General features: G+C 46.3%; 1 protein-coding gene across 1 annotated transcript; it reads right to left on the reverse strand.

The window, feature by feature from the left end:
- Positions 1-2956: 2956 nt before the first annotated feature.
- Positions 2957-14755, reverse strand: GPR160 (G protein-coupled receptor 160). The gene is made up of 2 exons (XM_075338556.1): positions 14449-14755; positions 2957-4270 (listed from the first exon to the last, which is right to left on the reverse strand). Exon 2 carries the CDS (start codon positions 4245-4247, stop codon positions 3135-3137), a length of 1113 nt encoding a protein of 370 aa, XP_075194671.1. The 5' UTR covers positions 4248-4270; positions 14449-14755; the 3' UTR covers positions 2957-3134.
- Positions 14756-14968: the final 213 nt, after the last annotated feature.

Here is a 14968-nt window from a genome sequence, read left to right on the forward strand (position 1 = left end):
ACTTTACTATACCTAGACACCACTTTGATGCCTATAGCTGCTACCGTTCTCAAGTTAATGGCGGTGGACAGGATATGGGTGGACACACTGTTCGATTTCCCTTTTTCTATTACATTTGTCTTATATTGTTATTCTGTTACGTCCCCTCCTGTGAAGATCTGGTCATCAGCTTACCTGAAAAGGAAGTAGGGGCATCCCAACAAAGCGCGGCTGTGCGCAAACGGTCACCGTTGTCCTAGACGTCTTCCGCATCCCCCTCTTGCTATTTTAATGTACAGATGAAATAAAGAAGAATTTTTAACAGGGTGAGTGCCACTAATTTTTTTTGTTTCTCATCTTTGGACATTATTAGAAGCTATTGACTGCCTATGGATCATGCTACTAGTGATGGGCAAACCCAAACTGTAAAGTTTGGAGTTCGTACCAAACACAGTGCACACGATCCCAAACACGAGCTTTCCTGGGGAGCTCGTGTTACAGTTCGGGTCCATGGGCTGTAAAACAAAAAAAACAACAACACATTAAAAAATATTCTGATTATACTTACAGGTCCCATGAAGTGTCCTGCGTCCTGTCTTCATGCTGCTTCTGTGTATGAACTTCACTGTACCACCTGATAACTACCACTGACTAAAGGACCTTCCACGACGTCACAGCCATGTGACCAGTCTGGTGTGAATGTTGTACAGACATTGGCTTACAGACTGGTCACATGGCTATGACGTCATGGAAGGTCCTGTTAACTTCCAGGGGTATTCAGTGCACTGCTCATCACTAGGCCGTCTTCGGCTGTGTTCGAGGCGGCGTCAGGGTTCACCAGAGTCCATTGCTCATTGAGTCAATTGAACTTTGACTGTCACTGTGTGAGTGGCGCATCACATCACCCGGCATGGCGCACACTTTCCCGACAGGAGTGGGTTGGCTGCATTTATTTCCATGCAGCTGAGCCACCCGTGTCCGGAGAGTGTCAGGGCGTGTGGGGTGATGCAATGCAAGAATGCACGAGTCATACACAAGTGGAATCATATCCTCAGTGTCAGCCTGCTTCTCGCGCTGTACAGAGCGATGAAGCAAATCTGACATGGCTCTCCCTGCTTCACGCTCTGTATATGTCTGTACAGAGCAATGAAGCAGAGCTGACATTGATTGGAGTATCTAATTGTTATTTTTTGTTTTATTTCTAATAAACATTTTTCTATGTGTTCGGTTTGGTTTTTTTTTTTACTGTTTACTATAAATTCATGGTGGCCATGTCTAATTTGGTGTGACATGAATTTCGGGCTTAGTATCAGCTGAGAATACAAGGCTGGTATTAACCCCTTTATTACCCAGCATGCCACCACCATCAGGGCTGCTGGATGAGCCGAATAAAGCGCCTGGAAATGGCGCTAAGAAACAATGCGCCATTTCCAGGGGTGGCTGCGGGCTGCTGTTTTCAGCATGGGGTGCCCAGAATGCTTGGGCCTTACCACGCTGAGAATCCCAGCCTTGAGCTGCCTGGCTTTACCTGACTGGTGATTAAGATATGGCCCGATCTCACGCTTTTTTTTTTTTTAAATAATTAAAAAAAAATAAAATAATGGGCTTTCTGTATTTTGATTGCCAGGCAAGGTAAAGCCAAGCAGATGGCCGTCCGCTTTATCTGCGCTAAGAATCAAAAATACCACGGAGCGCTACATCATTTTTTTAATTACACTACACTACACTACTATATGTGTGAGGGACTCAACAGCCAATCACAGACGCTGTCACGCAGAATGGGTGTCTGATTGGCTGTTGGAGTAACCTGGAATCTGCCCATACATTCTCGATGCTAGAATGTATGGACTGGTTTCAGGTTACTCCTGCATCCAATCACAGAGGCCCACTCTGGGCACTACACTTAATTTTTGACAATTTGATTTAGCTTCTTCTTTATGCCACGTGCAGATAGTATAGCCAGTGGTTCTTTCACTTTGAACTTGTGAACTCTGCTTCCAGCTGTACTGCATAAATAAATTTATGGTAATGTCTACCATTTTTTTTTATCCTTTTCCTTGTTTGTGCAGGGTAATGATAGTTATCTCTTCTCAACTTTTTGGACCATTCTATTGACATATTTCTAACATGCAATGAAACCCTTAGGCAGTCCAGGTATTTCATGTGTTTTATTTCAAACACACATGCTGTAACCAATAAATCCTTTATTATATCTTGGATCCTGGAGACAACACTTGATTTGTGAGAAAGGCTGACATTTGAAGTACTGTATGTGAAAGGTAGATTTTATTACAGTCTTTGAAAACCAATTTAACTACGAAGTTGCGTTCCCACTGTGCAAAGTAGTGGTTTGTTATGGGGGAAGCAATGATTTCCCCAAACTAATCCACCTTATCATTATGGGCATGATCAATATATTTTGCAAAAGAGACGTCTCTGCCAATCACGCGCATACGTACGATGTTCCCCACTCCAGAAATGCACAATACAGCCATGGGTATGACCAAGACTTAAAATCGGGGCACTGCGCATGCTCAGGGAGGTTAAAGTGATGCTGGACTTTGACAGGCATGGAGGAGATCTACATTTACCAGCCAAAAACCATACGGTCAGCCTCACAGCTCCTTTATGCCACCGATGAAATACACAAACCACTGATAACTATATTTACATTGAATTTAATTGCTCTCGGCATGCACCTGTCTTCATTGTGCATTCTCAGGGAGGATGTCTTGTGCATGCATGAGATTTGCAAAGAGCAGGTGGTGATAACGCTTTTGCAAAGCATGTCCACAGGGGTGTGCTTACATGATGAGAAAGAGAATTACTGCAGGAAAATCAACACATTGACTAGTCAACCACTAATTTGCATAGCATGAAGAGCAACTTCGAAGTTACTAATCTATTAATTCAACAATCGATAAATCTCATAAAATGGCTTGTTAGAATGTAGGGAAGTGTTGCTATACATGCAAACATAGTAGGGGTTTAGAGGACTATGGTAGCTGCCAGTTTCTCCTCAAATCTCATTTGTGGGAGAGCATCAGATATATATATGGCCCTATGAATAAACAAAAGGACGACTGTGTGCACTATTGTACAAATAGACTTTTTTATTCTATACAACCTGAGTAGTTTTGCATACGATAAAAACATTAAACTATAATAAGTGAGGGTGGTAACTTGTCCAGGAGAGATGCCCGTTTGTTATAGTCAGCCTCCATGTAAGGCGGTGGTAACTTGTCCAGGAGAGATGCACCTTTGTTATAGTCAGCCTCCATGAAAGGCATAACACAGCATTTCCAGCCAATAAATGGGTCTCTAGAAAATGTGTTTTCCATCACTTGCAGGTCAGGATATTTAAGTCCTAAGGAGACTCCTATTAAAAAGCTGTTCATAAAATATAACCAAGGAACATTCATATCCATGTATCCTGGGATATGTGCACACAAGAGCAGTATGATTATTTGAAAAACAACAAATAGTGCCCAAATGCCTAGAAAGGAAAACAAAAGTGTGGCCATGAGACGTTTACCTCCCTGGACAGGCCAAACATTTCCAGGTGGGAATGAAAACAGGATCACAATGTTATTGGCGTAGGACATCACTTTCAATGACTTTAGGAAAGTCAGCGTTTCAGAATAGCAGACAATAAGAGCCATGAAAATGGCACACACCAAACAAGTGGATAAATAAAAACTTTGGCTGCTAATGTAAAAATTGCACTGATATGTAGACTGTCCAGTGTCCAACTCTAGAGATACAAGAGGAGAGATAAGAACATAGGCAAAAGCTCCGGTCCATAACAAAAGAACACAAGCCAAATATAGAAGTCTGGAGCAATATGGAATATGTACAGACTTGACAAGGGTCACATAGTAATCCAGTCCTGAAGCCAAGAAAAATGGCCAATGTAGTATACCATAGGTATGAGATATAATCTGTGTAAGCAGACAGATGTGGTAATTGGTGAATCTGAAGCCCAAAATTGTAAAAGACTGGAAGCAGTGAATGGCAGAGATGGCAAACAGCAGCACAAAGTCAACAATGGCAAGAGAGATGCAGCAGTAGCCCAACAAGCTGGCGCTCACATTACCGTGTCTTGCCCAAAATATGAATATGTTCATGATTACTTTTCCGGTAAGTAGTAAGATCAATATGCAGCTGGGTTCAAGGCTCTGCCAGTCTGTAGGTGGCACCTCATGTCCCTTCAATGTGTCCAGGCCTGAGGTGTTGTCTGCCACAGAAAAAACTAGGTAATTTAACATGGTAGAAATGTGGGATCTTCCTCCTGTTGGAAAAATAAGACATTTTCAATCATTTCATAAGGAAGGATTCATAAAACCTCTTCCCCCCTCACCAAAGTGCAAAATGTGTAAAGAAGTGTTCTGCTTCCAAAATTCAAAAACGCAAAAGATTCCGAAGAATAACATCAGTCTTACTCACTATTGCTCCAGTGCTGCCTCTCAGCTGCGCACCGCCGGCGTCTGCTGATAGTGCTGTAGCAGTGATATGGCCAGCATTTGTTGCAGCCAATCACTGGTCTCAATAGTCTTGTACCAAATATCTCAGTACGACCCTTGAGGTCAGTAACTGTTTTTGTGATGTCCCCGTTGCTGAAGTGTTAAGGACCAGTCCGATTGGGTGCAGTGAAAAGGGGATACTGGATCAGCAAAAGGTAAACATTCTGTTATTTTAAAGATATTATGGCTATTAAAAAGTTTTGGAACCATTCTAGCATTTTTATTTTACAGCAGGAGTGATGCTTCCAACCCAAGTTCTCTGCCCTTATTCTTATTCTTATACTCACCCTCCTGTGTCTTCAACTTTTATCACCACCGCTTCCATCGGTCTTCTACAGTTTTGTAACCTGCCATCTGTTTCAGTGTTTCATGGAGTAAGCCAGTGGTCACAACTCCATGCAGGTCTATGAGAGCCTTGTTCTAGCTCTCATAGATTTGAATTGAGAGCTTGTGATGTAACTACTGACTTTCGGACAGTCAGAAGTTACAGCCACAAGATGGCGCCGTAGTACTGAAGCGACGGCGATAAAAAGATGAAAACGCCAGAGGATGAGTGAGTATAACACTAGGGGCAGGGCCCAGGGGATGCGTATAACACTAGGGGCAGGGCCAAGAGGATGCGTATAACACTAGGGGCAGGGCCCAGAGGATGCGTATAACACTAGGGGCAGGGCCCAGAGGATGCGTATAACACTAAGGGCAGGGCCCAGAGGATGCGTATAACACTAAGGGCAAGGCCCAGAGGATGCGTATAACACTAAGGGCAGGGCCCAGAGGATGCGTATAACACTAGGGGCAGGGCCCAGAGGATGCGTATAACACCAGGGCCCAGAGGATGCGTATAACACCAGGGCCAGGGCCCAGAGGATGCGTATAACACCAGGGCCAGGGCCCAGAGGATGCGTATAACACCAGGGCCAGGGCCCAGAGGATGCGTATAACACCAGGGCCAGGGCCCAGAGGATGCGTATAACACCAGGGCCAGGGCCCAGAGGATGCGTATAACACTAGGGGCAGGGACCAGAGGATGCGTATAACACTAGGGACAGGGACCAGAGGATGAGTATAACATTAGGGGCAGGGACCAGAGGATGCGTATAACACTAGGGGCAGGGCCCAGAGGATGCGTATAACACTAGGGGCAGGGCCCAGAGGATGCGTATAACACTAGGGACAGGGACCAGAGGATGCGTATAACACTAGGGACAGGGACCAGAGGATGCGTATAACACTAGGGACAGGGACCAGAGGATGCGTATAACACTAGGGACAGGGACCAGAGGATGAGTATAACATTAGGGGCAGGGACCTTAGATTAAAAGCACCACTTTAGCGGTGAAAAGAACAAAAAAACAAAATTGAGGGAGTGGTGGTTTATCAGGCAGAACACTCCTTTAATGATCAATATGTAATTGACTCTCAGAATAAAAGCTGAAAAAAATCACCTTGGCTGCCCTACATCTCACAGTTCATAGACAGGTTTGATGGCATTCCTAGCTGTTAAACAGGATCTGATATCAGTAATCTAATTGTCCATCAAAGAAGGGTCAGGCTAGAGCCTACAAACATCTATGGCGTCATCATTTAAGGTTATTAATTTTATTGATGGTAGCAAGGCATGCTGGGAAGTCAGGAGATCAGTGGGGGATGAAGTAATTAGCTTCTCCTATTATAAAGCTAAATTCAGAAATGGTAACATTTTTGTGACTAACAATCAGTTTCACAGACGTGGGATTGAGGTTGTTTGGCACTTCCCATGATATAATTATATTTGCAGTAATCACTGGTCCTTCACGTTTTCCAGTGACGCTGTAAGGATCAGGGAGGCTGGGGGAAAAAAAAACGACAATACAAACCATCAATTCTCCAGGGCATGACAGCACTGGGAATAATTGTAAGTGCACCTGAACATAAGCACAATGACGTGGAATGAATGAGGGGACTGAACTTTATGTTCTCAGGTAAGCTGTGTCACATCTGTGGCCCTTGAACATGTCTACAATTAAGCTTTCTGGATAATACCTCGTCATAAAAAGCATCCAAAATGGCACTGCGATTTTCTTTTAGATTTATAAAGGTAAAGTAGACATCTTGTAGACCTCTATGGACATGGATTTGGTCATGTGCATGACTCCTTGTTTGAAGTCCATTATCCACGCCACCTATTGAAAATGTCATCACTTTTTTATTCAACTAAATAAGTCATAAGGGAGACGAGGATAATAAGGAAAGCCATCAGTGTCTGTTTTACAAGCATTCTGTAAGTATCAGAATAACCTTATAGGCCATCATCTGACAACTAAACACCAGTAACAGATCTATAAACAGTTAAGGAGGACTTATCACCAGGGAACCGTAAACCCCTCCCCCCAAAAAAACAACCAGTTTTGTTTTGTTTTTTATTCACTGTACGGTTGTAGAGATGAGCTTTTTATGATCATTACCAAGAGAACATGGCTCACAGATTATATGACGACGTGTCTTGAGGCTACTGTGCATTATTACTCTGAGTTACGACCCCTTGGTGAAGACCATGAAAATGAGCACAAAACAAAACAGGCCAAACGTCTGCCAACACATGTCGAATTTTAAGAAAACACAGCCAAAGACTCATAGGAGCAAACACTAGACACATGACTTGGTGACGGGTGCTCTTCAAATTAACACAACAACTAAAAACAAATAGGATCAAAATAAAATGTATCATATAAAAGGAAAAAAAAAAATGTTCATATGGCAATCAGGTGCTGTACATATAGCATAAACTTACTTGCATCAATCATCGGTGTGGCTGAGACCACTGCTCGTTTAGGGTGAATGGACAAATTACAAGGAAGGAACCTACACAGAAATCACACTGGTTTGTAAACATTGTGTGCAGCCTGGAAAATTTGTCACCAAGCCAGTTTGACAGATTTGCGTTCCAGAAAGCCTTAGTCAAATATCGTATATAGCCTTGAGCTTCACAACACACGCTACACACTCAGTAATAAATATATATATATATATATATATATATATATATATATATATATATATATATAATAATAATAATAATGCTATGGAGGGGTACAGGAGTCTCAAAGCAAATAAACCCCTTCCCGACATATAGATATATGGATGTTGCAGGGGATCAATGGCACAAGCTAAGGTGCTGACAAAGCTTCACATAATGGCGTAGCTAGCCTCCCTAAAACAGGAATAAAAAGTGATCAAAGAGGTGTTTGCATCCTATTCTCTAAGCATCCTAAAATAGTACCAATAAAAACTACAGTTCACCTCGCAAATAAACCTTCACACAACAGAATAAAAAAAAAAAAAAAAGTTATTGGCGTCATAATATTTCGACACAAGCCAACTTTTAATATCACCTGTGATTGGCTGCAGTGTTGTAGACATAACATCACCGCTGCAGCCTGTACACAGTCTAAGGGTGAACATATCATTGGTACAACCTGTGAAGCCACACAAGGGCCAAAGAGGAAATAGGGGGCTATTTCTACCTCTAAAGCAGCTGGAATTGTGCATTATGAAAAACTCGATCTTCAAGGGGCCCATATATTGTTGCTGAACCGGGGCCCTCTTCTGTCTGTGTTAGTCAGTGACACAATATGGAGAGAAGGTATGCACACCAGTGACTATGCAAGGGGAATACATGTAATAGCAGAAACTGCTGTGTGAATACCGGCCTGAAAAATACAATAGCTACATGCAAAAATGAGAGTGGAATCTGCATTACTGCCATGAAATATGAATTAAGAGAAATGTAGCTATTGAATTGATCAATGCAACAGAGCCAAACCTCTTCACAGTATTCTCTTATTTTTGGGGTCCCTAGCTAATGTGTCCTCTCATGAAGTTAAACTTACCATGTATATATGTATAATGTGGACCGGCAAGGTATGGGTGGGGTCGGGTTCACAAACGAAAGACTACTAACTCTCCATATAGTGATTTTTTTTTAGGTTTTTGCACCCAGTTCAGACTTAGAATGGAGTTCCAAACGTTATTTCTTTATTTGTTAGTAGTCTTTAGTTTGTGAACCCTCCCCAACCACACCTATTGCCAGTCCACATGTCCACATGATACGGATATATAGCCTGGGTCTCAGCTTCCCATACATGGTAAGTTTTTTTTTTAACTGCATGAGAGGACACACACAAGCTAGGGACCCCAAAAATAAGAATACCGTGAAGAGGTTTTGGGGCTCTGTTGCATTGATCAATTCAATAGCTCAATTTCTCTTTATTCATATTTCATGGCAGTAATGCAGATTTCACTCATTTTTGCATGTAGCTATTGGATTTTTCATGTCAGTATTCACACAGCAGTTACTGCTGTTACATGTATTCCCCTTGCATAGTCACTGGTGTGCATACCTTCTCTCCATATAGTGATTTTTTTTTAGTTTTTTGCAGCCAGTTCAGACTTAGAATGATGTTCCAAACATTATTTCTTTATTCGTCAGCGACACAGTCACTGGAGCAGCAGAGGAGACGCAGTCCTATAGAATGACTATCAGCTAAAAGGGGAAAATACTCTTTACTGTGGTGTCATCATTTTTACCACACAGTGTAAGCCATAAAAAGGAGATTTCCAAAAAATCTTCATTTGTGGAATTGTTAGCGGTTTCCATGCTACACCACAGATCTTCCCCCCTGAAGCTTTTAATACATTATATGACAGTACTGGTGCCACTAAAACATAAAACTCACTCTGTATAATATAAGCCCACATATGGCAATGTCAACGGAGAAAAGAAAACACTTCTTAGAAGGCAGGGATGAAAAAATATAAACTGGTTGTGGCTGGAAGGGGTGAACCTGATGGGAGGAGATACGTCCGACATCAGCAATGTGCCACACCAGAACCTCAACTGGCTAACACGGTACCAAAACCTTTTTCTTTTAACACCAGAACCTTTCCTGCTGATCCCCCAGCTGCCTATCCTGCCATCGGATCCAGCAAGGAGCAGCACATTTTATGACATTGTACAATACCTGTCCATGTGTGCATTTAGAGACAGATGTCGTTGGGAGCAGTCCCCTATTACAGGCCTGGAGTAGCCAAATATTTTAGCTTATATCCTTCAGGTTCCACAATTCTGAAATATGACGAAAAGTAGATGCAACACTAGTTACCTTCATTCAGATGACTGCATATCACAGTCCTATTGACCGTGACTTCAGGACTGACAGTGGGTCTCCTGACGTGATTCACTGGAAGTCTGGAAATGATGGTCTGTACTTGGATCTTGATATATGGACATCTGAATTTAGCCTTAGGAAGAGACTGTAGGAAATCCTAGAACTGAAGTAAGAAAACCCCCCAAAACATCCATTGTTCTATGAGAACAAGCAACGAACCAACGCATTTCATGCCATAGCCAGTGATAACATCTCTCTCTACAGCTAGTCTGGAAACTAAAGCCCTGATCCATGCGAATTCTTTGTATGTTCCTCTAACTTTCTATCTACATCCAAGGGTCTCCAGATGTGGGGGGACGATCCGGTCCCTTCCCCCTTACAAAAATCTATGTCTCCATTCTTGCATACACCTGGAGCAGACCTAGAAGAATAGACAGGATTTGAATATTCAATAATGGTGAAATCAGCACCTCTAGAGGTACTCGGATTACACATGCAGTAGTCAAGGTGTCCACATACACAGTCTCATCCAGCTTTTCTCCATTCAGGAATATTTCATACACCCATAGTAGACTGTGTGCGATCAGCATCTGTTGGTCGGGGATATTTTAGGTTTTATTCAAACTTTGTAGTAGTGAAGAGAGTCTTCGTCACAAGTAAAATACTGTTCTATAAAATATGGGTGACGATAGGCCTCTATTTAAAGGGCAAAACACATGGAATAAGAAGGCAGAATTGGGATTTAATAACCAACAGCAGACCCTAATAATTTATCTTTTTTTCTCATGCAAATCGCAAATTACAGCTGCCATATCCCTAATCTCATGGTGCATCTAATGGTCAACATCTGACCATCTCCATATATAAGCACGCGCAACTAAAGCGGGCTTTACACGCTGCGATATCGGTCCCGATATTGCCAGCGTGGGTACCCGCCCCCATCTGTTGTGCGACACGGGCAAATCGCTGCCCGTGCCGCACAACATCGCCCAGACCCGTCACACATACTTACCTGCCCGGCGACGTCACTGTGACCGGCGAACCGCCTCCTTTCTAAGGGGGCGGTCCGTGCGGCGTCACAGCGACGTCACTGAGCGGCCGCCCAATAGCAGCGGAAGGGCGGAGCTGAGCGGGACGTAACATCCCGCTCACCTCCTTCCTTCCGTATAGCGGCCAGGAGGCAGGTAAGGAGAGCTTCCTCGTTTCTGCGGTGTCACACGGAGCGATGTGTGCTGCCGCAGGAACGAGGAACAACCTCGTTACTGCTGCAGTAACGATTTTTGAGAATGGACCACCATGTCACCGATGAGCGATTTTGCACGTTTTTGCAACGATGCAAAAATCGCTCATCGGTGTCACGCGCAACGGCATCGCTAATGCGGCCGTATGTGCGTCACCAATTCCGTGACCCCAACGAGTTCGCATTAGCGATGTCGTAGCGTGTAAAGCCCCCTTTAGCCAATTGGGACAAACAGACATGATCATACCCCATTGGTGAATTTGGAGTTAAAAGAAAGGGTGTCATGGTCCAACTCTTCTCATCTCGTGGCCACAGAGGTGAGTGGCTACAAAGAGCATCTCATGTCGTGGAAGACCTGTCCTGCCTTAGATTACACAGACAACTTGTTGCTTTGAATGGACAGTGTTTAATGCTCAATCTCCCCAATGGTGGCGCTGCAGAAAAAGTAAATGTTTACTGCCCTGCTCCCCATAGATTGCTGAGCGACCAGCTTATTGGCAATGGGTCTTAAAGGGAATCTGAAGTGCCCACGGGTAGTAATCACCTATGGCGCAGGGGCGCAAGGTTGAGAGCGCTGGCAGTAATGGGACGGCACAGAGGGCACAGTTCAAGTTCTTTTCTCACTGGAAGTGTACCGCCCTGAGAGGGGCCCGGCCGCTTCCTCCGCTTGCTCGGGCCGAGACGCTCGAGGTCCGGGCTCGGGTTGTCGGTGGCACGAGCGCCTCCGGACCGGGGGCCACGTCGCTCTGTTAGAGGGGAGAGATAGCGGGGTGGTGGTGGTGACGGGACGAGGCTCGCAGCCCGGGGAGGGCCGCGCGGTCGTTTAACGGGTCGTGACGCCACCCACGGGTCGTGGTGACGGGATGCACCACCGCTGCGGCTGGAGTGAAGGCGGGCTCGTCCGAGATTGGTGTTGCGGCCGTAGCCTAGATGTTAGCCCCTCCGTGGGTATGGGCGGCATGTCCCAGGGCCACGGTTTGGTCGGGGACCGAAGCGCTGATGTTGTTGTCGGGGTGCAGGGTGCCGTGCCACGGTGTAGTGTCGTGCCCGGATGGCACTGGTGTACTCACGATTGATTCACACTCAGAGTCACTGGTAAACCAAAGTTCGGATGTGGTCGGTTCCCGCGGCCGGCTGCTGATGTCCCCTGTGGGGTTGATGGTGGCCCCTTTTCCCGTGCACCTCTGGATGTTGTGTTTTGGCTCCCCTGCCTGAGCAGTGGTAGCCCGCTCCCCGGTGTTGAGCTGCCGGAGGAGCCCTCGGTTGCCCGCAGGCGCTGGCCCGTTGGGTGTTTGGCCCTTGGCGGTGGCGCTCACCCGGTCTCGGTGGTCTTTTGCCTTCTTTCGGGACTTTGGGTGTGGATGAACCCATGAGGTTCAGCCAGCAATCAGTCAATTTGCCTATACTCAGTGGCTTCTAAGCTAGGACGGGGTGTGAGTACCCGGTTTCTGGTGCTCCGGTACACGGTTGACTCCCCGGTTCGGGACTGGCGGGCTCCAACCCAGGCCCGGTCCGTACGGTTCCGCCGGTTGCTGTACCAGTACTCCTGCAGACGGCCATCACCGTCTGCCTGCCTGACGTTTACAAGGGGGCCCAGGCTCCTACCCGGGTCCCTGACAGCTGCTCCACTACCACTCACTGTAAACTCAAAACTTAAACTCCAACTGTTTGAACTTCCTGCCCCAGGACAGTAGTCTCCTCGGTGGGCGTGCCTTTCCGCCTGACTCCGACCACCTGGTGTGCTCTACTGGCCCTGAGGGAGGCATCAGGTCTCCCTTTCGGGTGACATGTGTGTGACCTCACAGGGGGGTGGGGGTGTGTGTGTATGTGGCTGATGTAATTACCTGTGACCCCTGGGGTCCAGGGCGTCACAGAAGCACACTGCCGTTGGAGCACCGAGCTACGCTGTGATGGGCTTCAACCGATCCCGGATACTTCGGAGGTCGTAACCGGTGGTTCCTTCTGTGCATCACCTTTCGACAGTTTCCCTCCACCCCAGCTCCTGGTCCGTGAAACAGGTCACGGGTGCCTTCTGCACTCCCCGTAAACCCTGGGATCCCCCTTCTTTTCGAAGAACCCGGGTCGAGCTTCCAGCTCCAGACCACGGGCCCCTGACTATCTGAGTCCATGCTTGCTTATCTCCTCCTGAGTGCGACCTGGCGCTTCCTGCGCCCAGAGCTGACTAACAACTGAGTGTGATGGCTTCTAACTCCCCTGTTTGTGTCCCACCTCCCAGGTTGCTGAACTAGAGGGCAAGAGGTCCCATACCTCATGATGGCCACCCCAGCACCTACCCTAGCCCGGTCCCAGTGAAGAGCTGCCGTGTTATGTGTTGGTTGAGTGTTGTTGGTTGTTTACCGGTGACCTCCTCCATATCCGAGTTGAATACTGCACCTCGGGTGAGTACAGTACCCTGTGGCACCTGAAGCCGCAGGGGCGCCACAAATCAGCAGGTTTTTGCTATATAATCTAAAGACCGCATGCTGTAGGGGGGAAAGACCAGTGAGGTGTCCCTTTTCACACTGTGCAGTTGTTTACCTATAATATTTGTTTAAGCTTCAGAAGATTCATTGCTGAACTAATAGTCTGCTAGTCAGGCATACCCCATGCAGTGATTAGCACATCACTGTCTATAGAAATGTACAGAAAGAGTCTGATGTTGGTAGGAGCAGCTTTATGAGCTTTACTACATCATAAATCCAAAAACTGTCACAACTACTGCACCCAGTAATGTAAGTGATACTGTTGGATTCAGGGTCTCTTTTACTACATAACGCTGCTCTCAGAGGAGGTAGCAAAAAGCTGCTGACTGATCCCTTTAACATGTAGAGAAGTCTCCCAAGATTAATTCAATTGTAAAGTTCTCCATCTGTAGATGATGGTGGTTGTACATTTTCACCTGCTTTTGGCCAGGCAGTTCAAGTATGTGCTCCCTTATAGGATACAGTGGGGACATGGACGTGTTGCTGGAGCTTCTATAAGGGGACAGAAGTGGCCCCTGCAGGACATGTCCATAGGAATCACTCCACCGGTGTGTCCCCACTCTCCTCAACAGAAGAATCAGATATGTTGAGTTTAAACAAACCCAATCTTTTTTCTTTTTTATCTCACAGGAGCATTGGGAACAGACAGAAGAGGGTCCCTGTGCATGAACAGTATATGGGACTTTTACAGTCCAATAAAGCAAGATTCCAGCAGCTTTGGAGTTGGACGTGGCCCCCTTGCCTCTTGGGCCCCTATGCGGCTGCACCAGTGACATATCCACACCGCCATCCACAGATCTGCCACCACCAGAAGCATGTGAATGTGGGAAAAGGCCACTTACACCCCTCTACCCATGAAGAGCACATACACTAGAGCAGGTCTATAAGGACTCAGAGGGATTATAGTCTGTTCCTCCAACTAGGGGTCATGGGCACCTAAAGGAGACAGCTATCTAACGAGACAAGAGTGACTGGCCACAGCCACCCTTATAATTAACACCAGCAGCAGCATTCATGGGGGTTTCAATGGGGAGAGGGAGATGATCTGCAGCCAGACATCTACACCGAGAACTTACCTGCTAGTTATACATTAGGATGGAGCCATCTCGTCTAATTTACCAGCCCAGCAGACAGTGCAGGTGCATCCGGCTCCATTATCGGTGCAGTGTAGAAGACGGGGCTGATACAAGGAAGACTGACGGTGGGTACAGCGGCTGCACTGGTCCGGATACACGGAGCTATTTCCCTGGGCACACTGTCGGACGGGTACACCCTGGATCTCCGGCGTCACATACCGGCAGCAGTCCGTGCTCTCTGAAAGACAGACACGACCTCCTGCCGCTCCCGGAGTCTCTACAGCCGGCACTGGGTGTGAACGGTGCTTTGCTCTGCTGGGCGGGACCTGTGCTCCCAGGTGGGGGGCGGGACTTGTGCACTCAGGTGTGGGGAGGTCCTGTGCACTCAGGTGTGGGGAGGTCCTGTGCACTCAGGTGTGGACAGGTCCTGTGCACTCAGGTGTGGGGAGGTCCTGTGCACTCAGGTGTGGGGAGGTCCTGTGCACTCAGGTGTGGAGAGGTCCTGTGCACTCAGGTGTGG

This window comes from Anomaloglossus baeobatrachus, chromosome 3 (genome assembly GCF_048569485.1).
Source record: "Anomaloglossus baeobatrachus isolate aAnoBae1 chromosome 3, aAnoBae1.hap1, whole genome shotgun sequence".
NCBI classification, from domain to species: domain Eukaryota; kingdom Metazoa; phylum Chordata; class Amphibia; order Anura; family Aromobatidae; genus Anomaloglossus; species Anomaloglossus baeobatrachus.

Bases quoted from the DNA above. Each gene is read 5' to 3' on its own strand.
- GPR160 (XM_075338556.1), bottom strand. From the start codon at position 4,247: ATGTTAAATTACCTAGTTTTTTCTGTGGCAGACAACACCTCAGGCCTG.